The sequence below is a fragment of the Scyliorhinus torazame genome, chromosome 9, assembly GCF_047496885.1.
Source record: "Scyliorhinus torazame isolate Kashiwa2021f chromosome 9, sScyTor2.1, whole genome shotgun sequence".
Lineage (NCBI taxonomy): Eukaryota > Metazoa > Chordata > Chondrichthyes > Carcharhiniformes > Scyliorhinidae > Scyliorhinus > Scyliorhinus torazame.
Genome location: NC_092715.1, coordinates 224,442,626 through 224,468,050, shown reverse-complemented (window position 1 = coordinate 224,468,050; position 25,425 = coordinate 224,442,626). Strand labels below are relative to the sequence as shown.

Here is a 25,425-nt window from a genome sequence, read left to right as displayed (position 1 = left end):
AGCAATGTCATGTTTTGGTGTTGTAGGAGTAAATTGCAGATTATTCTGACTTTGAAGTGGTAACAGTATGCCAGATGTGTATTGGTTTTAATGAAATGCTACTGTGGGGTACGACCCTAGGGGCTAGACAGTTCCTTGTACAGTGATTGTGCAGTATTGTTCAAAATGGTTGCTGATGCAGTTAGAGCAAATTGAAGTTAGATCTCATTAGCATGCAATGTTAGTGACGATCTGTCCAAATGAAAAATAGCCTTATATACTTAGGCAGAAATGTGCAGCATATTTAATTTGATAATGTTGTTTTATTCAATATCGTGCTTCAAGTTGCTGGAAAGGGACATATATTCTCACAAACTTTTGTGTGCTGCAACTTCTGATGACGTTGACTGAATTTTGTCAAAGACAAAGCATAACTTTTAAAATATGAGCTTGTTTGAAAAGAAATCCCAGTTAAATAATCAAGCCCACTAGACTACAAGGATTCTGGAATGTGCACGTTTCACCGTGGACAACCAAAAAAGATGATGTGGGGAGGAATCAGACATTGAGTTTGGACTGCAGTGAAGAAACGTATGACCTTGGGATTGTGGGTGAGTGATCACAATCAAAAATAACAAGCCCTAATTTTTTAGAAACACACGGTGAGTCTGAAGCAGCTGGTGTGCTTAAGATGGTAAATTCCATAAGTATTATGGATGCAGACAGATCAGGCAATAGATCCCCCTCACATGCATGCAATGTTTTTTTAAAACGGCATGTAAACTGTTGAAAAGATTTTTTTAAATATTCTCTAGAGAATTGTATATGTGTCACGATTTTTGTTGTACCAAAATCTCAAGGGCCATTGTAGGCACTTAGCTGCTGCCAGTGATTGTGATGAGCTGAGTTAGTACGGACATAGAGTCACACCTCGTTCACAACTTCTGTTCCTCTCCTCTCTCGCTCTCACTCTCTCTCCTCCCCTGTCTCTCAACAAAATGTCACTATGCTTGAGTCTGGCGTAGGGGGCATTACTGCTGTCCAATCAGTGTTTCTTTTTAATGAAAATTTGCTGAAATGTTTATGCTTGATCATTTTCAGCATCAATATCTATTTCTGCAATCATTTTATAAATTAAAATCTTTGACCAAAAAGAAACACGTATAGGGTGGAATATTGTGATGAAGTGCAGCCTGTATTGTAGAATAGCTCAGTTACAGGAAAGCCCCGTTTTAAAGTGACAATACCAGCCACATCAAAGTTGTGAGTTGGTCGCACAAACTGAGTTATGCAGAACAGAAGGGCGAGGTATGACTCCATGTCCGTACTAACTCAACTTATCACAATCACTGGCAGCAGCTAAGAGCCTACAATTGACCTTAACCAGGAAGGAATGGAGGGGGAGCAGAAGTCCCCTCAGCCGTCAGTAGTCAAATAACTTGTTGAAAATCGCTGCCGAGGCTCACTTTATAGAAATTCCACTTTGTGGTGCAAATATGGTTTGGGGAGAGGTTTATTGCTTCGTAAATTGTAATAGCTTTCTAAACAAACGGGCCAAAATTTCAATATTTCAATACTCTGAAATGCAGTAACATTTGTGCAGCTGCGCATGCATTGAAAATGCGGTTTGTGGCACACAGCTGTTTAGTATTTTAACAACCGGTAAACCCTGAACAAAATTGGACAAATTCAAATTTATTTACAAGTATCACTAAAAAGGCAATTGGTGAATGCACCTTGATCTCTGTTCAAAAGTCCTGCTCCATCGCCTCCAGAAGATCTAACTTGCATCCCATCCAGGGAGAAAGCTTTCTGATTTCTAATCAGTGTGCTGCAAGTAAATTTCAAATTCTGGCAGTCTCTGCTCTTTGTCCCTAGTGAACATATGTGCATTGTGTAAACCTTAACTGAATTTGACTCTTCATTTAACAGTTTGCATTAAACGATCTGAGAATGTGGGGAGCTACATTCAGCTCTGCTACTCCATGGGCCTGAGCTGAAGCTCATTCTTGGGGATAAGTGACCTCTACCACTTCTGACCCAAGGAGACTGAGCAGATTCAATAGATAGACTATTCTGATTTTCACATACTCCATCCATGGAAGTACTAACAATGTTGGTGCATTGTTTATAAGCCAAATGCTGAATGGACTTGCCTGTTGTAAGTGTTGAAATTCTCTCTACCTCTCAACCTCCCAAAGTAGTTCAAGGCTCAAACTCATTGGGCGCGATTCAGTGGCCTCGTCATACCTGACCTGGTGTTGGGACAAGGCCGTTGAATCTCTCAAGAGGCCTCTCGTGAGATTTGTGACGCTCAAAACTTCTCGCCAGATTCTGTTGACTTCCATGAGACGCGTGATCTGGATCGTGCTCTTGCTAGGTGAGATCCAGGCATGCATAGTTAAATGATCTATTAGGCTCACGTAAATATGCAGTCGCCCAATTCACCCAAGGCCCAGGTTTCACCGGACTCTCCAGCAAGGCCTTAACCGAGCACCGATTGATATTGGTTCACAAAGTCGTGGTGGTACCTCGGGGGCGGGGGTGGGGGTGAGGTTTCATTGCTGGGGAGCTGATGCCCCAGGGTGGTACCCTGGCACTCCTGTGGCACCTTGACACTGTCACCTGGGCACCCTGGTAGGGGCACTGCTAGGGCTCTGGCCCTGGGAGGGGGGTCATTGTCAGATGAAGTGGGGGGGGGGGGGTTCTAAGGCCAAGGATGGAAGTCGAAAGATCTGGGCTGCCATTAAAAATGCTGCCCGATACGCACAGAAACCCGATAATGACTTAGAGAGGCCTCGATGTGGAGTTCTTTACTGAGGCCAAAAAATAAAGCAAAGTGCCGTTGAATAGTGGGGTCTTTGTCGGTGCTGACAGCGATGAGAAACACCCTGCTAAATGCGCTGTACATCGGACTTTAAAGTCCGCTGAATCACAGCCACTGTTTCTGTGGGTGGAACGGTGGCACAGTGGTTAGCATTGCTGCCTTACAGCGCCAAGGACCTGGGTTCAATTCTCGCCTCGGGTGATTGTGTGGAGTTTGCACTTTCTCCCTGTGTCTGCGTGGTTTCCTCCGGGTGTTCTGGTTTCCTCCCAGAGTCCAAAGATGTGCAGGTTCGGTGGGATGGCCACGCTAAATTGTCCCTTAATGTCCAAAGGTGTGACGGCTAGGCGGGGTTACTTGGATGGAGCAACGGAGTGGGCCTGGGTGGGTTGCTCTTTCGGAGGGTCAGTGCAGACCCGATCAGCCGAATGGCCTCCTTCTGAACTGTAGGTATTCTGTGGAACCCAGATAATCCCAAAACCAAAGCATACCGACCTGCAATGTATCCCCATGGCAATATGGCATACCTGGAATGTCCTGGATGGCAGCTGAGATTTCTGCCCTGTTCATGGCGGGTGCCATGCCAGCGGGAGAGGAACATATCGGGTGAAGGCGAAAGGTCAATTTTAAGTCATCGTAAAATCAGTTTGTAATCGTACACTCCACCTGTCAATTTCATAGTATGTTGGGAACTTCATTTTACTTTTATTTGTATCTCATTATAAACCCTGCTCGCCGGAATCATCATTCACGGATAATCCACGATGGTCAGTGTGCGATTAGAGCGACATGTTTCACAACGATACATGAGTGATGTGCATCTGGCACCCTGCACTTTGTAACTTTGAGGCTAACTCGCTTACTCTGCATCGTGTAACACGCGCAAAAATCAGTTGCCGCTTTTGCAGGCAGCATCACATAATTATCAGGGAGGTCCCACAAGCCTCTACCTACCAGGGTAGTGGTAAGGCTTTTTAAGAGTTGCAAAGTTAGGGTTGTACTGGAGAAGGGGGCATCCTTGCCTTAGGCAAGGTAGGAGTATGCAGTGAGGAGATTGTCGGGCTAGGACTGTACTAGGGAAGTAGTGGGGACCTGACCTCAGGCAAGAGAACGGGCTACAGGGTTACTGCTGTACTGGGGAGGTATGAGTGGAGAATGGTTCTCAGCGACATGATGGGGAAAAAGAATATTACTGATTAACATTAGCCGCTTGGGGCGAGAATGCGAGGAGTGCGAGTGAAGAAGCAGTTCAATTCACGTTGTTAAACTTGAAAAGACTGCCCTTGTCTCAGTCTATGGAGCGGGTTGGCATGACATGCCAGGTAGAGCTTGTAACAGCACCCACCTTGGTCTGTGAGGGTTCTGACACCAGCATGGGACACAGCTGGCACACCGTCAAAGGAGAAATCTGCAGCCTTCAGAGGGGAAAATGCATTGTGAGGGTTTCCAGGGCTGTGGGGGAGGGGGGCGGGGGGTGTATATATCTTTAACTGTATAAGTGTCCACAAGATGGGGAAGGTTGAGGTCCAAATGGGCACAGGCAGAGCCTCGTCAAATGTTCAGGGAATATACTCCACAAACACAAGGAGTACTGGGGCAGAATTGAGAGGCCTGCAAGGGAAGGAAACCTAAACATGAAGCTCCTCCAGGATGATCGGAGGGGTTTCCATTCTCACACAAGCTGGTCTGACAGTGATATTTCTGCACCACCATCTTCCAACCAGTAGCGATGGCACAATACAAAATGAAAATGAGAAGAAGCTCTGAGTACAGTCCTCAGACCGTCTCATGGATCATCGTGGCTTGCGGCACACTACAAAAGGAGGAGCACTTTCCAGATGAAGAAATGGAGGAGCTGCTCATTTCCCTCAATGAGGAGGACCTTGAATGGGTTGAGGGTGATGAGTTTGAGCAAGACGTGAGACCATTACATGGACCAGAAGAAGCAGACGTGCACTTGAGGCTCTCACTGTCACCAAATTTTGCCAGGAGGATGATAAGTTGCAGTGAGTACCCTCTTGGACAAGTACCTTCCATCACTGACAACATGAATATCAGCGTTGCTATTGCTCTCATTTCACCCATGGCTTCAATATGAGACTGAATAGTTACACATCAGGCACATGTTTCCCTAATCCTTTGAAGGATGTGGAGGCATTGGGAGCATTTGTATTTAGTGCGATGAGGTGCTAACTGGAGCAGGGCATCTCAACATTAGATGTTAGAAGGTGTGGCCTCTTCAATTGTCCTTCAGCATTCCAGTTATAACGGCATCATAGAGAGTGAGGAACTGGTGCACGAGCCTCAGTTGGCTTGTGGTTGTATCCCTTCAGTGTGACAATGCTCCTTGAGGAGATCCATCGCAATCAATGGAACAACGCACTCTGTGTAACATCGATAGTGAATCAGATAATTCACACTTGTGACAAGGCAGCTGATGGTATCCTGTTGCTGTGACTCTATTTAGAGATGACTCAGTCATCTGTGGTGCATTCTTGAAAATCAGGCTGACATCCAGCACTCTCGGTTAGGGATCCTGGGCTGCATTTTTCCTCAATATGGCTGCGGATCACCTGAGCATGACGATGTCAAACATTTGCCTTATAGACATTAAAATACCTCCTCTTTAACACAGACATTGTGCTTTCATGACCAACCCTGGCCCTTGAGATGTTCAAAATGCTCAGTTACCATGAAACCCTCAAGACTTCATTGCTAGTAAAAAGCTAATTTCTATCGCAATGCACCGCTCCACATTGTCTGAAGCAATATTTTCAGAGCTTGCTGAAAGACTACATTACCCAGCAGCAATCACCATTTGGAATCCATATCCATTGCATTGGCAAGTGCTGAGGTGAGGGGTGCTGCATTCCTAATTTGTGATGAGAGCCTTGTCCTCACAATCGACACGATTACAGGGTGAGACACTGAAAGTTGAACATTTAAGCGCCAGGACAATAATGTGGCCAAGCTTCATCAACTTGAGATGGCAAGGTGCTCCCACCTATTGCTGAGCTTAGCAGACATAAACTCTGAAAGCCAATCACAGGGTTGGCTGACAGCAACACACACCAGCTCAGAGTATGGGCTGATAGAATGAGAACACTGCTGGAGACAGAGTTATATGACTCTTGTCCATGTGTGAATACATATTTCCTTGTGCAGTGCACCTTTGCCTTGAGAGGAATGCAAAAAGGTTGGAGAACGCTTCAGCCTCAATCTTACACAACCAAGAATAAACATGAGATGGCCTTGTAAAGCTTGTGAATAAAGTTTGTTCCAAAAGTACACTTAACATTAAGGTGCACTTGGCATCAATGATGTGGAGAATGATCAGGAAAAGGGCCACATGCTGTGATGATATAGAAACACACTGCATAGATGAGAGGCTCATGACAGTGACATCTGTGATATGTGGGGCAAGGGACAATGCTATCACAGTTGATTGACAGCAACACAGCTCATCATAAAAAGGAGGCATCCACAGGGGATGTGAAAAGGGTGTAATTTGATTTACATTGATATACATGTTATGAACACCGTATCACCATTGTACTCCTCAATCCTTCTTATTTTCTTACCTCTACCCTACACCTTGGTGCTTCCCGGACATCAACAGCGGAGGTGGGGGAAGGCTACTGGCTACCACGTCCTGTTGTCTGTGGTGACCATAGCAGGCATCCTCTGGAGGGCTGATGCCTGGAGGTCCTTGCCTGCTTAGTATGTCCTGTTGTGGGGCCAGGACACACACCTAGTGGATCTGGGGGTGTTGGGGTTGGGTGAAGAGGGAATAGCCAGAGAGTCGTGCAGTCACCTGGGTGGATGGCCACGGGGTATCCAGTTGATCGTCCTCCTTCAAATCAGTTCCCGAGGGCCCCTGGCTAACCCCTTGTGGAAAAGAGGAGGCTGGAGAGCCATTGTGATGCCCCGCACCCCCTGCCATGGCCACTGATGGATGCCACCAAGATCTACAGCGATGGAGTGCAGCTCCTGCGCCAGCGCAAAACAAATGTCCTGGACCAAAATCACCAAGGCGGATGCCATTCTACCGATTATAACCTAGGTGCAATGGTATGTTGACGCTATCACCTCCAACAGAAGGTAGACCGACTCCTCTATCATCCGTTGCAATCTGAGGAATGCAGCTGCTAAGCTTTCCTGATTGTCCCAAGACATTCGCTGCAGCTTCAACAACTTTTAGGATCAAGTCCAGAGGCTTGTCATCTGAATCAAATTCAGCAGAATTGTGGCCTCCAGCAGTGCTCCGGGTGCCGGCGACTTCAGATGTCTGCCTGCTGTAGATCAAATTGTGCGCTCTGCTCACCAAGTTGTGATCCAGAACCTGCTCTAGAACTAGTTCCCACCAAAATGTATGTCTCTGCGCTGGTGGAGGGTCTGGGTGAGCGCTGTGATAGGTCTTCAAAGGTGCTGTCCTCACATTCCTCATTTAAGGTGTCATCTGTGCTGGAGCTGAGGGTCTGGCTGGCTGAGGGTTGCTTGACAGAAGTGCCAATGATAGAAATTGGTGCAGAGCAGCCAACTCAAGAAACATGACAGTGCACTTACAGTGGTGTTGACTGAGGATGAGCTGGTACTGGATCCTCACTTTGGTGCTTGCCGCCAACCTTACCGTCACCGTAGACACTGTCCACGTCCTCTCCAGTGTGTGTTTTGGCTCAATTTTCAAAGTGTGAGGACCTTCAGCCCTCCACTCCCGGCCTGCGACAGAGAGTGTGAGCCCAGATAGCGGTGTGAGTGTGAGCCCAGATAGCGGTGTGAATGTGTGCGTGTGAGAATAACTGGTGGTGCCCCTTGAACTGGCAGTGAGTACGATTCCTGTGAATGCGTGATGGGCTTGTGAGTGTGTAAGTTGAGAGATATGAGGTGGTTGGCATCTCATGGAAGCACAAATAAAATTATTCATCCTCTTCCAACACTGGGTGGCTGACCACTTAAGGGCAATGTTAACATTGATCATCACTGCCACCACCTCCCAAACCAGAGGGGTGAGGTTGGTGGACCTCCTGCAGCCAGAGCAGGGGGACAGGCCATTGTAGCCAGCTTCCACAACATCCAGCAAACATTCAAGAGAAGCACCACTCACCTTGGGGACTGCCTTTCTCTTGGCTTTCAGGGCCATGTCTTCAGTGAAGCAGTCAGTCCTGGGCTGCAAGCATTGAGACGACTGTGTGCTACTGCTATTTAAATATGGCACCTGGAGTGAGGAAGCGGTAAGGGCATGGCAGGGTGGGCAAATCTGAGGCCGCCTGCCTGTGATCTGGCATGTTTCCAATGCATGCATAGTTAATGAGGTGGAAAGCGAACAATATGGCAGAAAAACCTGCCACTGTGGTCAGTGGAATAAACACAGTTTTCCACGCCCAGTCCCACACTTAGTGTAATGGGGGAAGAGTCCTTCCTGGAGATTTGAACAAATTCAATTTTAATCCACCCTTTGATCTGTAAATTATATGGATACATTAAAATCTTCCATTCTTCACCCGTTGCTTTCAAACCTTTCCTTATTTTGGGAACTACATAAATAATTTAAACTGCTTAGTAAGATAACTGTGGATATGCTGGGCGGGGGTGTGGATTTTCTGTCCCTTCTCCTGGTGGGACCTTCCGGTCCCGCCGATGGTGACCCTCAGCAGTGGGTTCTCCAGTGGTGGGATGGGCGAGGTGCACAAAACACTGTAAAGTAGGGGACCAGAAGATCCTGCAGGTGGCAAATGGTGAGTACCCTCCGCCTCCGGAAAACACCCCTCTTGTGGAGGCGGGGGCTGGAACGTTCCACCCCTTGTCTCAACCAAGACTCAGAAAGGATTTAGTAAAGAATCTACCTTTTAGTATATAACAAATTAAAGGAATAAATGGCCCAAGATTTAAAATGGCTTCTTGTAAAATACCAGACAGTGAAAGATGCTGTTTCCCATGAGAATAATCAAGATAATAAACCTAGACAGACTAAGGACACATTTGGCCAAGTGAAAGATTTTGGGCAACACTCCCAGAAACTGTTATCATAGCAACCGATAAGATTCATAAAAAAGGCATATTTCAAATCACCTCATGTTAAAATTTGATGGACAAATACATATCTAATTGAATTAACTATGAAAGAACTTTAACCCAATCACAGCCAGAAAGGGGAGAGACATTATTGACAGCAATAATCTTTAAAATATACGTGCCGGTTTGAACAATCCATTCTGGAATCACTTACTTTAATCTCTGGAGCTACTTTCCTGCACTATATCGTGCGGCGACATGTAAGACACACGAACCAAAGTCCAGATCTAAAAACTACCCATCGTTTACTGTTTTCAGAACGCTCTAACTCTAATCCCTTAAATACACATCGATCATCCCTCTCAAACGCACGTTTTGTTTTCCACGTACCTTACATTTAACAATTCGGTTCCCAAAACTAAAAGCTATATTTCTAAAATTAATCACTAAATTAAATATTCATAACATTATATTCATGTCCTTAAAAGTAGGAAAATGTTGTTGTGGAAATATTTAATATGACCACACTTAACACATTGGTATTAAAAAACATTCAATGGTATTCTCCGTTGTGCCAGCAACGCACCCATGCCCGTGGGTTTCCCGGTGGCTTGGGGTGACCATGACGGGAAATCCCATTGGTAAGTGGTGGAAACAGAGAATCCTGCTGCCAGCGAGGGCATTGCGCACCACCCAGGACAACACAGCTGCGGACCGAATAAACCCGCTCATTATTCTTTCTCTATTTTTTTAAATCTTAGAGTACCCAATTCATTTTTTCCAATTAAGGGGCAATTTTAGCCTGGCTTGCACATTTTTGGGTTGTGGGGGCGAAACCCACGCAAACATGGCGAGAATGTGCAAACTCCACACAGATAGTGACCCAGAGCCGGGATCGAACCTGGGACCTCGGCGCCGTGAGGCCGCAGTGCTAACCCACTGCATCACCGTGCTGCCCTATTGTTCTTCATCTTAACAGCTACATTAACCTGCTTATTATAACCACCCTAAAATTGAGGGTGCAAATGGAATTTCTAGAAATGAGTTGAGCTTTTGAATGCTAATTCCGATGTAGCTTAATTTCAATGCTGAGGCTCCTATGCGATTGGAAGTATTTTAAGAATTGCTTTTCCAATGTATCCTGCTGCCTCGCCCAGGCAAGTGTCTTACCAACAGTTGGTTGTGCATTGACTCGGCTGGATAATTTTAATTATTTGAATAATTTGAAAATATTAATCCTACATGGGGGGTTGGTACCAAGTGTAGTTTTCATTTAAGCAGTTTTGGAGGAGTGTTGGTAATTGAACCCACAGAGATTTAATTCAGTTGCATTTTAAAGTCATACGTTCAAAGTCATACTGGATTTTAATTATTTTTATTAATTAAATAAGGGTCACAGCAAATTGGAAAGCAGAAAGGAGACGTGATAGGAACAGAGATCTTTCCCTGCAGTGCTTGCTAAAGCGCTGGAAGACACAAAAGTGAGGCATTATAGATTTGTTGCTGACTGTAGGATCCTGCAATAAGATGGCTGAAGCAATTTCCCTCGTCAGATTTCATATATTTCATAGAATTTACAGTGCAGAAGGAGGCCATTCGGCCCATCGAGTCTGCACCGGCTCCTGGAAAGAACACCCCACCCATGGTCCACACCTCCACCCTATCCCCATAACCCAGTAACCCCACCCAACACTAGGGGCAATTTTGACACTAAGGGCAATTTAGCATGGCCATTCCACCTAACCGGCACATCTTTGGACTGTGGGAGGAAACCGGAACACCCGGAGGAAACCCACCCACACACGGGGAGAATGTGCAGACTCCGCACAGACCGTGACCCAAGCCGGGAATCGAACCTGGGACCCTGGAACTGTGAAGCAATTGTGCTAACCACAATGCTACCGTGCTGCCCCGTCAGGGTTGCCTTATGAACCTATAAGGGACAGAGGAATACATATATGACTTTGAGTTTCTCTTCCCTTCCGAAGGATTGAACACATTTACTTGTTGTATTAGCTCTAATAAAATAATGGAAGCAAGATCCTTTGAAAAGAGTGCAATCAACCATGTTACTGGCTGACGCCTAATCACATCCTGGATAGTAACTGGGCCCAAACCTCTGAGCGAGCATTGTTTCAATGTTGCTTCATTTATCTTCAGCCATTACCTATACAGTGCTGTTGTATAATACTTGTTCTGCAACAACGCTCCCATACATAAGAACATCATACTTACAATTAGTTTTTCAGTCATTCAACTGCCTGAATGGGTCAGATTTGCAAACAAGCAGCTACATATTCTTGGACATGGAAACTTTCCTGGAGAACTCGAGTGTTGCCAACATAACATCTCTATTACATTATGGACCGGGTGCAGGAATTAAAAATGGGTGTCTTTGGGCTAGCATTGACAAAATGGGCCGAATGGCCTCCTTCTGTGCTACAACTTTTCTATGGTTCTATAAGTGCATTGATGAAGGAAATGCAGCGGACATGTAAAATTAATTTTGAAAAGATATTTGGTAAAATGCTGAAGAGAAGGTCTTTTAATGAAGTTAAGATGAATGATCTCAAAGAGACTGTCAGCATGAATAAGAAATGAGTCATGGTCAGAGATTCAGGCCAGAATTCTGTGGGGGGGGGGTGTGTGGAAAAGGTGAATCGCCTTGGCTGGGGCTGGCCCCAGAGCTACATTTTGCTGACAGCAGCCAATTAAAACATAAATTAAATGAGGTTGCTCATCTCATAATAACAGGAATGCGGAATATTTGGCTAATGGTAAAGTTCTTGGAAGTGTGGATGAGCAGAGGGATCTAGGTGTCCATGTACATAGATCCCTGAAAGTTGCCACCCAGGTTGATAGGGTTGTAAAGAAGGCCTATGGAGTGTTGGCCTTTATTGGTAGAGGGATTGAGTTCCGGAGTCAGGAGGTCATGTTGCAGCTGTACAAAACTCTGGTACGGCCGCATTTGGAATATTGCGTACAGTTCTGGTCACCGCATTATAGGAAGGACGTGGAGGCTTTGGAGCGGGTACAGAGGAGATTTACCAGGATGTTGCCTGGTATGGAGGGAAAATCTTATGAGGAAAGGCTGATGGACTTGAGGTTGTTTTCGTTGGAGAGAAGAAGGTTAAGAGGAGACTTAATAGAGGCATACAAAATGATCAGGGGGTTAGATAGGGTGGACAGTGAGAGCCTTCTCCCGCAGATGGGAATGGCTGGCACGAGGGGACGTAACTTTAAACTGAGGGGTAATAGATATAGGACAGAGGTCAGAGGTAGGTTCTTTACGCAAAGAGTAGTGAGGCCGTGGAATGCCCTACCTGCAACAGTAGTGAACTCGCCAACATTGAGGGCATTTAAAAGTTTATTGGATAAACATATGGATGATAATGGCTTAGTGTAGGTTAGATGGCTTTTGTTTTGGTGCAACATCGTGGGCTGAAGGGCCTGTACTGCGCTGTATCGTTCTATGTTCTATGTTCGATCTCCAATCGGAGGCCAACAGTTATTGGCCTCAGGAACACCATATCTACCAGTTGTCATTGCTGCTGGGACAGCACCAAATGGTGAATGCACTTTGATAGTTGTATGCCACAAGTAAGTGGGGTCTTGGGGTGCCAGCCCCAGGCATGCGGGGTCGGTTGAGTGATTACTTAGGGAAGTGGAGGGAGAAACTCAATATAGGTTGAAGAATGCCTTGAAACGGCAAACAATGACCCTTTTCTCCCCAATTCCCCTTATTTCCCAGCACCCCCGCCCCCAAACCCGATCCTGCCAGAGTTTACGTGACGGTCGCCTCAATGGCATCAGCTTTCTTATCACTGCTAAAGTCCTAGCAGAGGTGGAAAAAGATGCTTAATTGACTATTTTGAGTGTTTTAATCAAGTTCTATGCTGGCAGCTTACCCAACACTTTTCTCATCGCCATTCCAGTTTGCCATCCTTCCCTCTTACCAGACCATCTCCAAATGCTGATGAGATTCTACTGTTTTTTGGGGAGGCCAGTGCTCAGAGATTTACTATGATTGAGCGGCTCCTGTTCATGGCACAAATCTCAAAAATGGCCTGAATTTCCAAGTCTTTCCCTTGAACGCGTCATTTCCTATTTTCATGTGGTTGAGACTAGAGTTGGGCCAGGGTATGCAAATGTGCAGTTTACGGAGGCCCCTGGTCATTTGAGTTGCTAGCTGCCTCCACTGATGTGGGATTTTGGTAAACTGGGATTGTGAAACCCAGAGTGTAAAGATTAGACCAGGTAATATGAAGTCTGAACTTGTTGGATTTATTTGGATACCCGGGATATCCCTTCGGAGAGGTAAGGTACCACTTTGGATATGGACTCGAGAGAGGTAAAGCACCATTTGGGTTTCTTAAAAGTAAACATGGTTATGCGTAAAAAGTGTATAACCCATTGGAACTGCCGAAGCTGGAAAGGTGGTGTCGAACAACTGTCAAGCTGTCAAAGAACTGAAAAGGGTGATTGCTGGGGGACATGGGTTGACATGAGTTGGCACAGAGACTCTAAATGGCAAGCGGTTAGGGGACACAGTGATAGGAGTTGGATGGGGGACATAATGTAGCATAGGTTGGCATAGATAAGCTTGGTGAGTGGAGTGGCTGAGAGCTGTTTTTTGTTTTAATAATTTTTGAAAATAACTTAAACCAAGTGCCATAGCACTTAAGCAGGCCTTCTGACCATCCCACCTGACAGCCTCTAGGTTAGAAAATTGATGTTGTATCTGATCATGCACTTTCCATAGAGCTCTTTATTACCATTATGGCTGTTTGGCTGAGTTTAAGAAACTACAATTACCTCAGGGTGCTCTGAGTTCACAATTTGATTGACAACTTGGCGAGTGTATTAGGTATTAGATTGTTAGAAGTTTGTGTTTTCTCATCTCCAGATGGCTCCTGAGGTCTGCTGATGCTGGCTACTGTGTGAGTGACTATGGTGGTAGAATTGAGGGGGGGGCGGTGGAGGTCTTGAGTTAGCATGTATGGCATGAGCAGTGTGTGAGGGATAGAGGATCTAACACCTTTATTTCCTAGGATGGCGGGACTGAAGTATGAGGAGAGATTGAGTCGGTTAGGATTGTATTTGCTGGAGTCCAGAAGATTGAGGGGGGGATCTCAAAGCAACCTATAAAATTCTAACAGGACTAGACAGGATAAGAATGATGTTCCTGATGGTAGGATGTCCAGAACCAGGGGTCACAGTCTGAGGATATCGGGTAGACCATTGAGAACAGAGATGAGGAGACATTTCGTCATCCAGAGAGTGGTGAGCATGTGGAATTTGTTTAGATGAGGCCAAACGAAGCATGGAACATTTACATTATGAAGAGAGGTTGGCGAGGCTTGGGATGTTTGCGTTGGAACAGAGAAGACTGAGGGGCAACCTGATCTGATCGAAGTATACAAGATTACAAGGGGCATATACAGGGTGGATAGGGAGCAGCTGTTCCCCTTAGTTGAAGAGTCAGTTACGAGGGGTCACAAACTCATGGTCAGGGGCAGGAGGTTTAGAGGGTTTTGAGAAAAACATTTTTTCCCAGAGGGTGGTGAAGGTCTGGAATGCACAGCCTGGGTGGGTGGTAGAGGCGGGTTGCCTCTCCTCCTTTACAAAGGATCTGGATGTGCACTTGGCACGTCATGACATTCAAGGCTATGGACCAAGTGCTGACGAATGAGATTAGGTGGGCAGGTCAGGTGTTTTTTGTGCGTCCGTGCAGATTCGATGAGCCGTAGAGCTGTATTATTCTGTGATTGTTAGACATAGCACTTGGGGCGAAGGGGATCAAATGATATGGGGAGAAAACGGGATTAGGCTATTGAGTTGGATGATCAGCCGTGATCATAATGAATGGCAGAGGATGCTTGAAGGGCCAAATGGCCTCCTCTTGCTCATATTTTCTAGGTTTCAAAGTCCCAGAGTTACAATGATGTGGAGATGCTGGTGTTGGACTGGGGTGGGCAAAGTAAGAAGTCTTACAACACCAGGTTAAAGTCCAACAGGTTTGTTTCAAATCACTAGCTTTCGGAACACAGCTCCTTCCTCAGGTGAATGAAGAGGTAGGTTCCGGAAACATATAAGTAGACAAAGTCAAAGATGCAAGACGATACTTTGCATGCGAGCATTGCAGGTAATTAAGTCTTCACAGTTCCAGAGAGAGGGGTAATCCCAGGTTAAAGAGGTGTGAATTATCTCAAGCCAGGACAGTTGGTAGGTTTTCGCAAGCCCAGGCCAGATGGTGGGGTGAATGTAATGCAACATGAATCCCAGGTCCCGGTTGAGGCCGCACTCATGTGTGCAGAATTTAGCTATAAGTTTCTGCTCGGCGATTCTGCGTTGTCGCCCGTCCTGAAGGCTGCCTTGGAGAAAGCGTACCCGAATATCAGAGGCTGAATGTCCTTCACTGCTGAAGTGTTCCCCAACTGGAAGGGAACATTCCTGCCTGGTGATTGTCGCGCGATGTCCGTTCATCCGTTGTCGCAGCGTCTGCACGGTCTCGTCAATATACCACACTTCGGGACATCCTTTCCTGCAGCGTAAGAGGTAGACAACGTTGGCCGAGTCGCACGAGTATGTATCACGTACCTGGTGGGTGGTGTTTTCATGTGTAATGGTGGTACCCATGTCGATTATCTGGCAGGTCTTGCAGAGATTGCCATGGCAGGGTTGTGTTGTGTCGTGGTTGGGTAGTTTGCTGCAAACAATGGTTTGTTTGAGGTTATGCGGTTGTTTGAAGGCAAATAGTGGGGGTGTGGGGATGACCGTGGCAAGATGTTCGTCTTCATCGATGACGTGTTGAAGGCTGTGAAGAAGATGTCGTAGTTTCTCCGCTCCGGGGAAGTACTGGATGACGAAGGGTCTGTCGGTTGAACAAGAACAAAGAAAAATTACAGCACAGGACATGTCTTTTGGCCCTCCAAGCCTGCGCCGATCCAGATCCTCTATCTAAAACTGTCGCCTATTTTCTAAGGACCTGTATCCCTCTGCTCCCTGCCCATTCATGTATCTGTCTAGATACATCTTAAATGACGCTATCGTGCCCGCCTCTACCACCTCCGCCGGCAATGAGTTCCAGGCATCCACCACCCTCTGTGTAAAGAACTTTCCACGCATATCTCCCTTAAACTTTTCCCCTCTCACCTTGACCTCATGACCCCTAGTAATTGAGTCCCCCACTCTGGGAAAAAGCTTCTTGCTATCCACCCTGTCTATACCTCTCATGACTTTGTAGACCTCAATGATGTCCCCCCTCAACATCCGTCTTTCTAATGAAAATAATCCTAACCTACTCAACCTCTCTTCATAGCTAACACCCTCCATACCAGGAAACATCCAGGTGAACCTCCTCTACAACTTCTCCAAAGCATCCATATCCTTTTGCTAATGTGGCGACCAGAACTGTACGCAGTATTCCAAATGTGTCCGAACCAAAGTCTTATACAACTGTAACATGACCTGCGAACTTTTGTACTCAATATCCCTTATGATGAAGGAAAGCATGCCTTCTTGACCACTCTATAGACCTGCGCAACCACCTTCAGGGTACAATGGACCTGAACACCCAGATCTCTCTGTACATCAATTTTCCCCAGGGCTTTTTCATTTACCGTATAGTTCGCTCTTGAATTGGATCTTCCAAAATGCATCACCTCGCATTTGCCCGGATTGAACTCCATCCCATTTCTCCTCCCAACTCTCCAATCTATCTATATTCTGCTGCATTCTCTGACAGTCCCCTTCACTATCTGCTACGCCACCAATCTTAGTGTCATCTGCAAACCTGCTAATCAGACCACCTATACCTTCCTTGAGATCATTTATGTACATCACAAACAACAGTGGTCCCAGCACGGATCCCTGTGGAACACAACTGGTCACAGTTCTCCATTTTGAGAAACTCCCTTCCACTACTACTCTCTGTCTCCTGTTGCCCAGCCAGTTCTTTATCCAACTAGCTAGTACACCCTGAACCCCATACGACTTCACTTTTTCCATCAATCTGCCATGGGAAACTTTATCAAACGCCTTACTGAAGTCCATGTATGTGACATCTACAGCCCTTCCCTCATCAATCAATTTTGTCACTTCCTCAAAGAATTCTATTAAGTTGGTAAGACACGGCCTTCCCTGCACAAAACCATGTTGCCTAACACTAATAAGCCCATTTTCTTCCAAATGGGAATAGATCTGATCCTTCAGTATCTTCTCCAGCAGCTTCCCTACCACTGATGTCAGGCTCACCGGTCTATAATTATCTGAATTATCCCTGCTACCCTTCTTAAACAAGGGGACAACATTAGCAATTCTCCAGTTCTCCGGTAAATCACCAATGTTAAAGGATGCTGCAAAGATATATGTTAAGGCCCCAGCTATTTCCTCTCTCACTTCCCTCAGTAACCTGGGATAGATCCCAGCTGGACCTGGGGACTTGTCCACCTTAATGCCTTTTAGAATACCCAACACATCCTCCCTCCTTATGCCTTGACCTAGAGTAATCAAACATCTATCCCTAACCTCAACATCCATCATGTCCCTCTCCTCGGTGAATACCAATGCAAAGTACTCGTTAAGAATCTCACCCATTTTCTCTGACTCCACGCATAACTTTTCTCTTTGTCCTTGAGTGGACAACCCTTTCTCTAGTTACCCTCTTGCTCTTTGTATATGAATAAAAGGTTTTGGGATTTTCCTTAACCCTGTTTGCTAAAGATATTTCATGACCCCTTTTAGCCCTCTTGATTCCTCGTTTCAGATTGGTCCTACATTCCGGATATTCTTCCAAAGCTTTGTCTGTCTTCAGTCGCCTAGACCTTATGTATGCTTCCTTTTTCCTCTGAGCTAATCATACAATTTCACCTGTCGTCCATGGTTCCCTACTCTTGCCATTTCTATCCCTCATTTTCACAGGGACATGTCTGTCCTGCACTCTAATCAACCTCTCCTTAAAAGCCTCCCACATATCAAATGTGGGTTTACCTTCAAACAGCTGCTCCCAATCCACATTCCCCAGTTCCTGCCGAATTTTGGTATAGGTGGCCTTCCCCCAATTTAGCACTGTTAAATTGTTCTTTAGGACCACTCTCGTCTTTGTCCAGGAGTATTCTAAAACTTACGGAATTGTGATCACTATTCCCAAAGTAATCACCGACTGAAACTTCAACCACCTGGCCGGGCTCATTCACCAACACCAGGTCCAGTGGTTCCCTTCCCGAGTTGGACTATTTAACACTGCTCTAGAAAACCCTCCTGGATGCTCCTTACAAATTCTGCTCCATCTAGACCTCTGACACTAAGTATATCCCAGTCAATGTTGGGAAAATTAAAATCTCCTATCACCACCACCCTGTTGCTCTTTCCATAATCTGTTTACATATTTGTACCTCTATCTCACACTCGCTGTTGGGAGGTCTGTAGTACAGCCCCAACATTGTTACCGCACCCTTCCTATTTCTGAGCTCTGCCCATGTCGCCTCACTGCTTGAGTCCTCCATAGTGCCCTCCTTCAGCACAGCTGTGATATCCTCTCTGACCAGTATTGCAACTCCTCCACCCCTTTTACCTCCCTCTCTATCCTGCCTGAAGCATCGATATCCTGGGATATTTAGTTGCTAATCATGCCCTTCCCTCAACCAAGTCTCAGTAATAGCAATAACATCATACTCCCAGGTACTAATCCAAGCCCTAAGTTCATCTGCCTTACCTACTACACTTCTTGCATTAAAACAAATGCACCTCAGACCACCAGTCCCTTTGCGTTCATCATCTGCTCCCTGCCTCCTCTTCCCCTTAGTCACGCTGACTTCATGATCTAGTTCCTTACAGGCTTTAGTTACTACTTCCTTCCTGTCCACTAACCACCTCATTTGGTTCCCATCCTACTGCCACATTAGTTTAAACCCTTCCCAACAGCGTTAGCAAAAGCACCCCCAAGGACCCCCAATTGGTTCTAGTCCGGCCCAGGTGTTGACCGTCCAATTTGTAGTAGTCCCACCTCCCCCGGAACCGTCCCAATGTCACAAAAATCTGAACCCCTCCCTCCTGCACCATCTCTCAAGCCACGCATTCATCCTGCCTATTCTTTCATTTATAGTCTGACTACCACGCGGCTCTGGTAGCATTCCTGAGATTACTACCTCTGAGGTCCGACTTTTTAACTTGGCTCCTAACTCCCTAAATTCTGCTTGTAGGACCTCATCCCGTTTTTTACCGATATCATTGGTGCCTATATGCACCACGACAACTGGCTGTTCACCCTCCCCCTTCAGAATGTTCTGCAGCCGATCTGAGACATCCCTGACCCGTGCACCTGGGAGGCAACATCCCATTCGGGAGACTCGTTTTCGACCACAGAACCGCCTATCTACTCATTTGAATCCCCTATGACTATAGCCCTTCCACTCTTTTTCCCACCCTTCTGTACAGCAGAGGCAGCCACGGTGCCATGAACCTGGCTACTGCTGCCTTCCCCTGGTGAGCCATCTCCCCCAACAGTATCCAAAACGGAATATCTGTTTTGGAGGGAGATGACCGCAGGGGACACCTGCACTGCCTTCCTGTTCTTTCTCTGCCTTTTGGTCACCTATTCCCTTTCTCCCTCAGCAATCCTAATCTGTGGTGTGACCAATTCACTAAACGTACTATCCACGACCTCCTCAGCATCGTGGATGCTCCAAGGTGAGTCCATCCACAGCTCCAGAGCCGTCATGTGTAAGAGCTGCAGCTGGACACACTTCCCGCACGTGAAGGAGCCAGGGACATCAGCCACGTCCCTGAGCTCCCACATTGAGCAAGAGGAGCATAACACGGGTCTGCGATCTCCTGCCATTTTTAATCTTAAGCTTAACTTAGTCCAACTATAATATCAAATAATAGATAAATGAAAAAGGGGGAATAAAAGAAAAATTGTTACCAATCACACGATTTAAAAAAATAGAAATAGAAAAACCTTACCTTATCAACACACCTCAGGGAAAAGAAAAACTACTTATCAGTCACCAGCCAATCACTTACCTGCTGGCTGTGACATCACGGTTCAACTTCTTTCTACTTCTACCTGCCCTCGAGTCTCCCTCTTGATCTTTACTCAGCTGGGATCCTTACAGTGATTGTTTTTTTTTGGTTAGAGGAGGAGGCAGGGAGGGAAACACTGAAGAAGTGTTTGGGGTTTAACTGTCACTTGACAACAGCTCCTCCACAAACCACCTTCTGGATACAGTGACCGTAATGCACTGATGCAAATTTTCTCCACAACAGCCAATTAGCGGCACCGCTCTGCTGCCCTCTGCTGGATGCTTGCCTTCACTTGAACACGGAGGGTGTCTTGCTTAAGTACACCTTCTGGATACAGTGATGGCAATGCACTGATGCAAATTTTCCCCGCAACAGCCAATCAGCGGCTCCACTCTGCTGCCCCCTGCTGGATGCTTGCCTTCACTTGAACACGGAGGGTGTCTTGCTCAGGTACACCTTCTGGATACAGTGACCGCAATGCACTGATGCAAATTTTCCCCGCAACAGCCAATCAGCGGCTCCACTCTGCTGCCCCCTGCTGGATGCTTGCCTTCACTTGAACACGGAGGTGTCTTGCTCAGGTACACCTTCTGGATACAGTGACCGCAATGCACTGATGGAAATTTTCCCTGCAACAGCCAATCAGCGGCTCCACCCTGCTGCCGCCTCCTGGTTGTGTCCCGTGTTTGTCTTCTGAGGAGGTTGGTGCGTTTTTTTGCTGTGGCGCATTGGAATTGACGATTGATGAGTCGAGATCATATCGCGTTTGCACGAGTGCATCTTTCAGCATCTGTAGATGCCTGTTACGTTCCTCTTTGTCTGAGCAGACCCTGTGTATATGGAGGGCTTGTCCACAAGGGATGGTTTCTTTAATGTGTGTAGGGTGGAAGCTGGAGAAGTGGAGCATCGTGAGGTTTTCCGTGGGCTTGCGGTAAAGTGAAGTGCTGAGGTGACCGTCCTTGATGGAGATGAGTGTGTCCAAGAATGTAACCGACTTTGGAGAGTAGTCCATGGTGAGTCTGATGGTGGGATGGAACTTATTGATGTCATCGTGTAGTCGTTTCAGTGAATCTTCGCCGTGGGTCCAAAGAAAAAAATTGTCAGTGATGTATCTGGTGTATAACGTCAGTTGAAGGTCCTGTGCGGTGAGGAGGTCTTGTTCAAACTTGTGCATGAAGATGTTGGCATATTGAGGTGCAAAATTGGTCCCCAAGGCTGTTCCGTGTGGCTGGGTGAAGAACTTGTTGTTGAAGGTGAAGACGTTGTGATCCAGAATGATCCAGAGTTACAAAGCAGGCATTCAAACCAGTCCTCCTCCATACTCACCACCCCCAACCCCACCGCCATGTTTCCAAGGTTGGTAGATCTGACTCTATCTCGCTCTGATCATTCTATCATGAAAATCGCATATTTATTGCACTGGGTCAGTCCAGCGAGTCTGGAAATTTGACTCCCTGCCTTGGTGGCCAAAATCCAGCCCAAAGACTTTTTTAAAAGTCTGTGTAGAAAGTTGTTAAGACAGGTAATGGCCTTCCAGGAGCTGTTGACGCAGCTCTAAACTATGATATGCTTAAATATTTGGGTTGGGAGAAGTGAGGAAAGGTAGGGTAATTTAACTAAATCAATAGCTTTTTATAGAGCTGGCCCAGCCGTGATGGGTTAAGTTCAGCTTTTTACACAATGAAGAATTATTTTGGCAGAAGACCAAGCTGAGATTCTCTCGGTGATTTGTCTCTTCCACCCTCACCAAACGTGAGAGGATGAAACGTATTGGAAGTGGTTTGTAGCACTTCAGTTCTTTGTTTCAGTTTATATACATCGTTCACCAAACTGTTAAACATTGGTCAGGATAATTGGGAGAACTCATGGAACCATTTGAGATGACAAATTTATTTGACAATACAGTTCTTCTTCACTACTGCACAGGGGTGTCGGCATAAATTTTGTGCTCAACTCTCTGGAGTGGACTTTGAATGAACAAGCAGAGGTGAGAGTGCTACCACTGAACCACGAGTAATATGATTAAGATAAGCCAGGGGACAATGGAGAAGAATATTTCTCTAAAGTAAATTTGTTCATGTGGGTGATGTGGCAATTATCCTTCATGTTTTATTCGGCAATGAAGTCTTCCTGTGACTCTCTTAATTTCAAAGTCTTTGGCATCTATCATCCTAAACCTCACTGGATTGTGATGCATTTTCTGGGAGTCACCCAAGGTGAGGCATGTATTTCCAAGACACTTTTGCTAGCAGCCCTTCTTCCTGATGCGTGCTCCAGGCTCAGCTGTTTGTCAAATTACATGAATGCAATCATTGGTGCTATTAAATTCAAGAAACATCTATCTTGAACTTATTCCCCTACACCTGGCGTTAGATTGTAATCCTAGCCTGAAGGATTCCACTAGGCTAATGTTCCAACTCTGAAACACGTTTACTGAAGTGATTGTAAGTTGATTGATGCTAATGAGAATTCAAAACTTACAAATGATCTGTTTCTATGGTGATTTTCGGCTCTGATATGTTCCTAAATTTTTATTTCTGACTTTTTGATTTGTTGACTTTTTGTGTTTAGGCTACAAAAACTCAACTGGTGAAGATACCTTTGTGGTTTCTTCATTTTTAGTCTTTGCCTCTTTTAGCTTTAAAATGTATGCTGCTATCAAAACAAAAATATTCTTAATTTCAGAATATTAGGAATTTGTCCTCTCTAGTCTCATACACTAGTCAGCCCAATTATCCTTCATGTTTTATTCGGCAATGAAGTCTTCCTGTGACTCTCTTAATTTCAAAGTCTTTGGCATCTATCATCCTAAACCTCACTGGATTGTGATGCATTTTCTGGGAGTCACCCAAGGTGAGGCATGTATTTCCAAGACACTTTTGCTAGCAGCCCCAAGCTGTACAAATGATGCTTGATCCAAAGGACACTCGTTAATCCCCTAAATAACACTATTGCAAGAGGATTATTATCACAAGGACTGTAATGCTTCAAGGAGAATGGTCTACCATCAGCCCCTCAAGGCAACAAATTATGCACAATAAATGCAGCCTTGCCACATCACCCACATGAACAAATTTACTTTAGAGAAATATTCTTCTCCATTGTCCCCTGGCTTATCTTAATCATATTACTCGTGGTTCAGTGGTAGCACTCTCACCTCTGCTTGTTCATTCAAAGTCCACTCCAGAGAGTTGAGCACAAAATTTATGCCGACACCCCTGTGCAGTAGTGAAGAAGAACTGTATTGTCAAATAAATTTGTCATCTCAAATGGTTCCATGAGTTCTCCCAATTATCCTGACCAATGTTTATCCCTCACTGCATCCAGAATCAGATTATATCTGAAATGAACTGCAGTATCTTGAAATGAAATGAAATGAAAATCGCTTATTGTCACAAGTAGGCTTCAATGAAAATGAAAAAATGAAAATCGCTTATTGTCACAAGTAGGCTTCAAATGAAGTTACTGTGAAAAGCCCCTAGTCGCCACATTCCGGCGCCTGTTTGGGGAGGCTGTTAAGGGAATTGAAGCATGCTGCTGGCCTGCCTTGGTCTGCTTTCAAAGCCAGCGATTTAGCCCAGTGCTAAACAGTCCCTACATCTTCTACATTGCAACAGTGACTACACGTCAAAAAAAACACCTGTTTGATTGTAAAGCACTCTCTGAGGTTGTGAAAAGTGCTTATATAAAAGCAATTCTTTCTTTCCTTCTATTGTAACAATTACCTCCTGTGTCTGAAAGTTTTCATTCCCACTGTATTTGAAAGACTAAATTTCTCTTTGCTGCTGCTGTGACGGAAAGATAAAAACATTCATAAGAACATAAGCAACAGAAGCAGGAGCAGATCACGCGGCACATCGAGTCAGCTCTGCCATTCAACACAATCATTTGCATTCGTCTAAGCCAGTGGGGAGTGTTCCTTCACATTCTTTACTTGTGCCTTGTAGGTGGTGGAAAGGCTTTGGGGATTCAGGAGGTGAGTTGCTCGCTGTAGAATTCCCAGCCTCAGACCTGATTAAACTCAGCATTTATATGAAATGAAATGAAAATCGCTTACTGTCACAAGTAGGCTTCAAATGAAGTTACTGTGAAAAGCCCCTAGCCACATTCCGGCACCTGTTCGGGGAGGCTAGTACGGGAATTGAACCCACGCTGCTGGCCTGCCTTGGTCTGCTTTAAAAGCCAGCTATTTAGCCCTGTGCTAAACAAGCCCCTATATAAACATTCTAATTCATAAAAACGGTGTAGAAGATTGTAGTTTAGTCGGGCAGTATGGTCGGCACGGGCTTGGAGGGCCGAAGGGCCTGTTCCTGTGCTGTACATTTCTTTGTTCTTTTTGTTCTATCATTCGCTATGATCTTGGACTTCCAATGCCATTTTCCCACCTGCTTCCCATATTCCTTAATTCCCAGAGAGATCAAAACTCAATCTATCGCAACCTTAAAATGTATTTAATTCCAAGGGACAGAGAAGGCTTAATGACTGCACAGACAGGACTTGTGTAGGGCACAGACGAGTCAGTGTAAGTAAAAGAATCGAGTGGTTAAAGAAAACTATGTTATTGCAAAGCAATTATATTTACAATATAGATCAGATCCCAGCCGGGCCTGTTCCATTCCACACCTGGCCAACTTTATATAGAACTCAATCATGAATGTCCTCGGGCTCCTTACCTCCTTAGCGGGGGAGCTTGTAGTCGGCGAGATTCACTGGGAGACTGATATCTTACCCCCCCCCCCCCTCAAGTCCCAAGACTCTTCTCACTCCAGTGGAGTATGAGGGCCTGGACTCGCTTTTCCCGTGACTGTGCTTCCTGCACTTGTGGGGCTGGATCAGGTGGAATATATCTGGACGGCCGACGCCGCTTCCATTCAGAACGGCGTGGTGGAGGTATTGTCTGAGGCTGCTACATTGCTTGCTCCCCGTCCGTGATTTCCATTGCGTGCGTTTCCATGTCGGAATCCGTAACTACAACCTCTCTCATTTTGGCATATTGTCCCTCTTGGGATAATTGGATTTGATTTAACTGTAATTTTCCAATCCCGAAGAATGTTTTGGAAGACTTGTCTCCTGCATCTTATGTGATCTAAGTGTTTTTTCATTCCATGACCCTGTGCCTGACCTTGATGTGATACCGGCCCTGTCCACCGGAGGATTGTTCCTGAGATCCACTGGGCATAGTCTGCAAAGTTACGAACATAGACTGCGGCGGCTTTCATCTAACTGGGCAATGCCCTTGCTGCTCTTGGTTGTGGCATACTTTGCCACCAATATCAGGGACAGCAAGATTAAGACTGGTTTGAAGCCTCCGACCCGTTAGCAATTCATTTGTTGCTGTCATAAGCGTGGCATCTGGAGTGGTCTGATAGCTGAAGAAGAATCTGGCCAGCCTTGTGTCCATTGATCCCAAAGTCTGTACTGCCCTTTCTGGCACCCGTTGGAAACCAGGTGATATGGGCTGTACAGAAATGCTGCACCCCGCTTGCCTTCATGATTCCTCACTGGTGAAGGGCATTCCATTGTTGGTAACCAACACCTCTGGATACTGTATGTTCTGAAAGATAGGTGCAATTTCACAATGGCAC

At 45.7% G+C, this 25,425-nt stretch overlaps 2 protein-coding genes across 12 annotated transcripts in view; one reads left to right on the top strand and one right to left on the bottom strand.

The window, feature by feature from the left end:
* Nucleotides 1-25,425, top strand: part of LOC140429750 (adhesion G protein-coupled receptor L3-like) — a 1,506,492-nt gene that overhangs the window by 1,080,766 nt on the left and 400,301 nt on the right. The window lies entirely within an intron of this gene.
* The window catches only part of LOC140429752 (uncharacterized), a 191,063-nt gene that overhangs the window by 62,186 nt on the left and 103,452 nt on the right, over nt 1-25,425 (bottom strand). The window contains exon 2 of one of the 3 annotated variants that reach the window (XM_072517124.1): nt 15,416-15,689. The exons of the other annotated variants lie outside the window; for them this stretch is intronic. Coding sequence (XP_072373225.1) covers nt 15,416-15,689 — 274 coding nt within the window. The remainder of the gene's footprint in view (nt 1-15,415; nt 15,690-25,425) is intronic. 3 annotated transcript variants of the gene reach the window in all.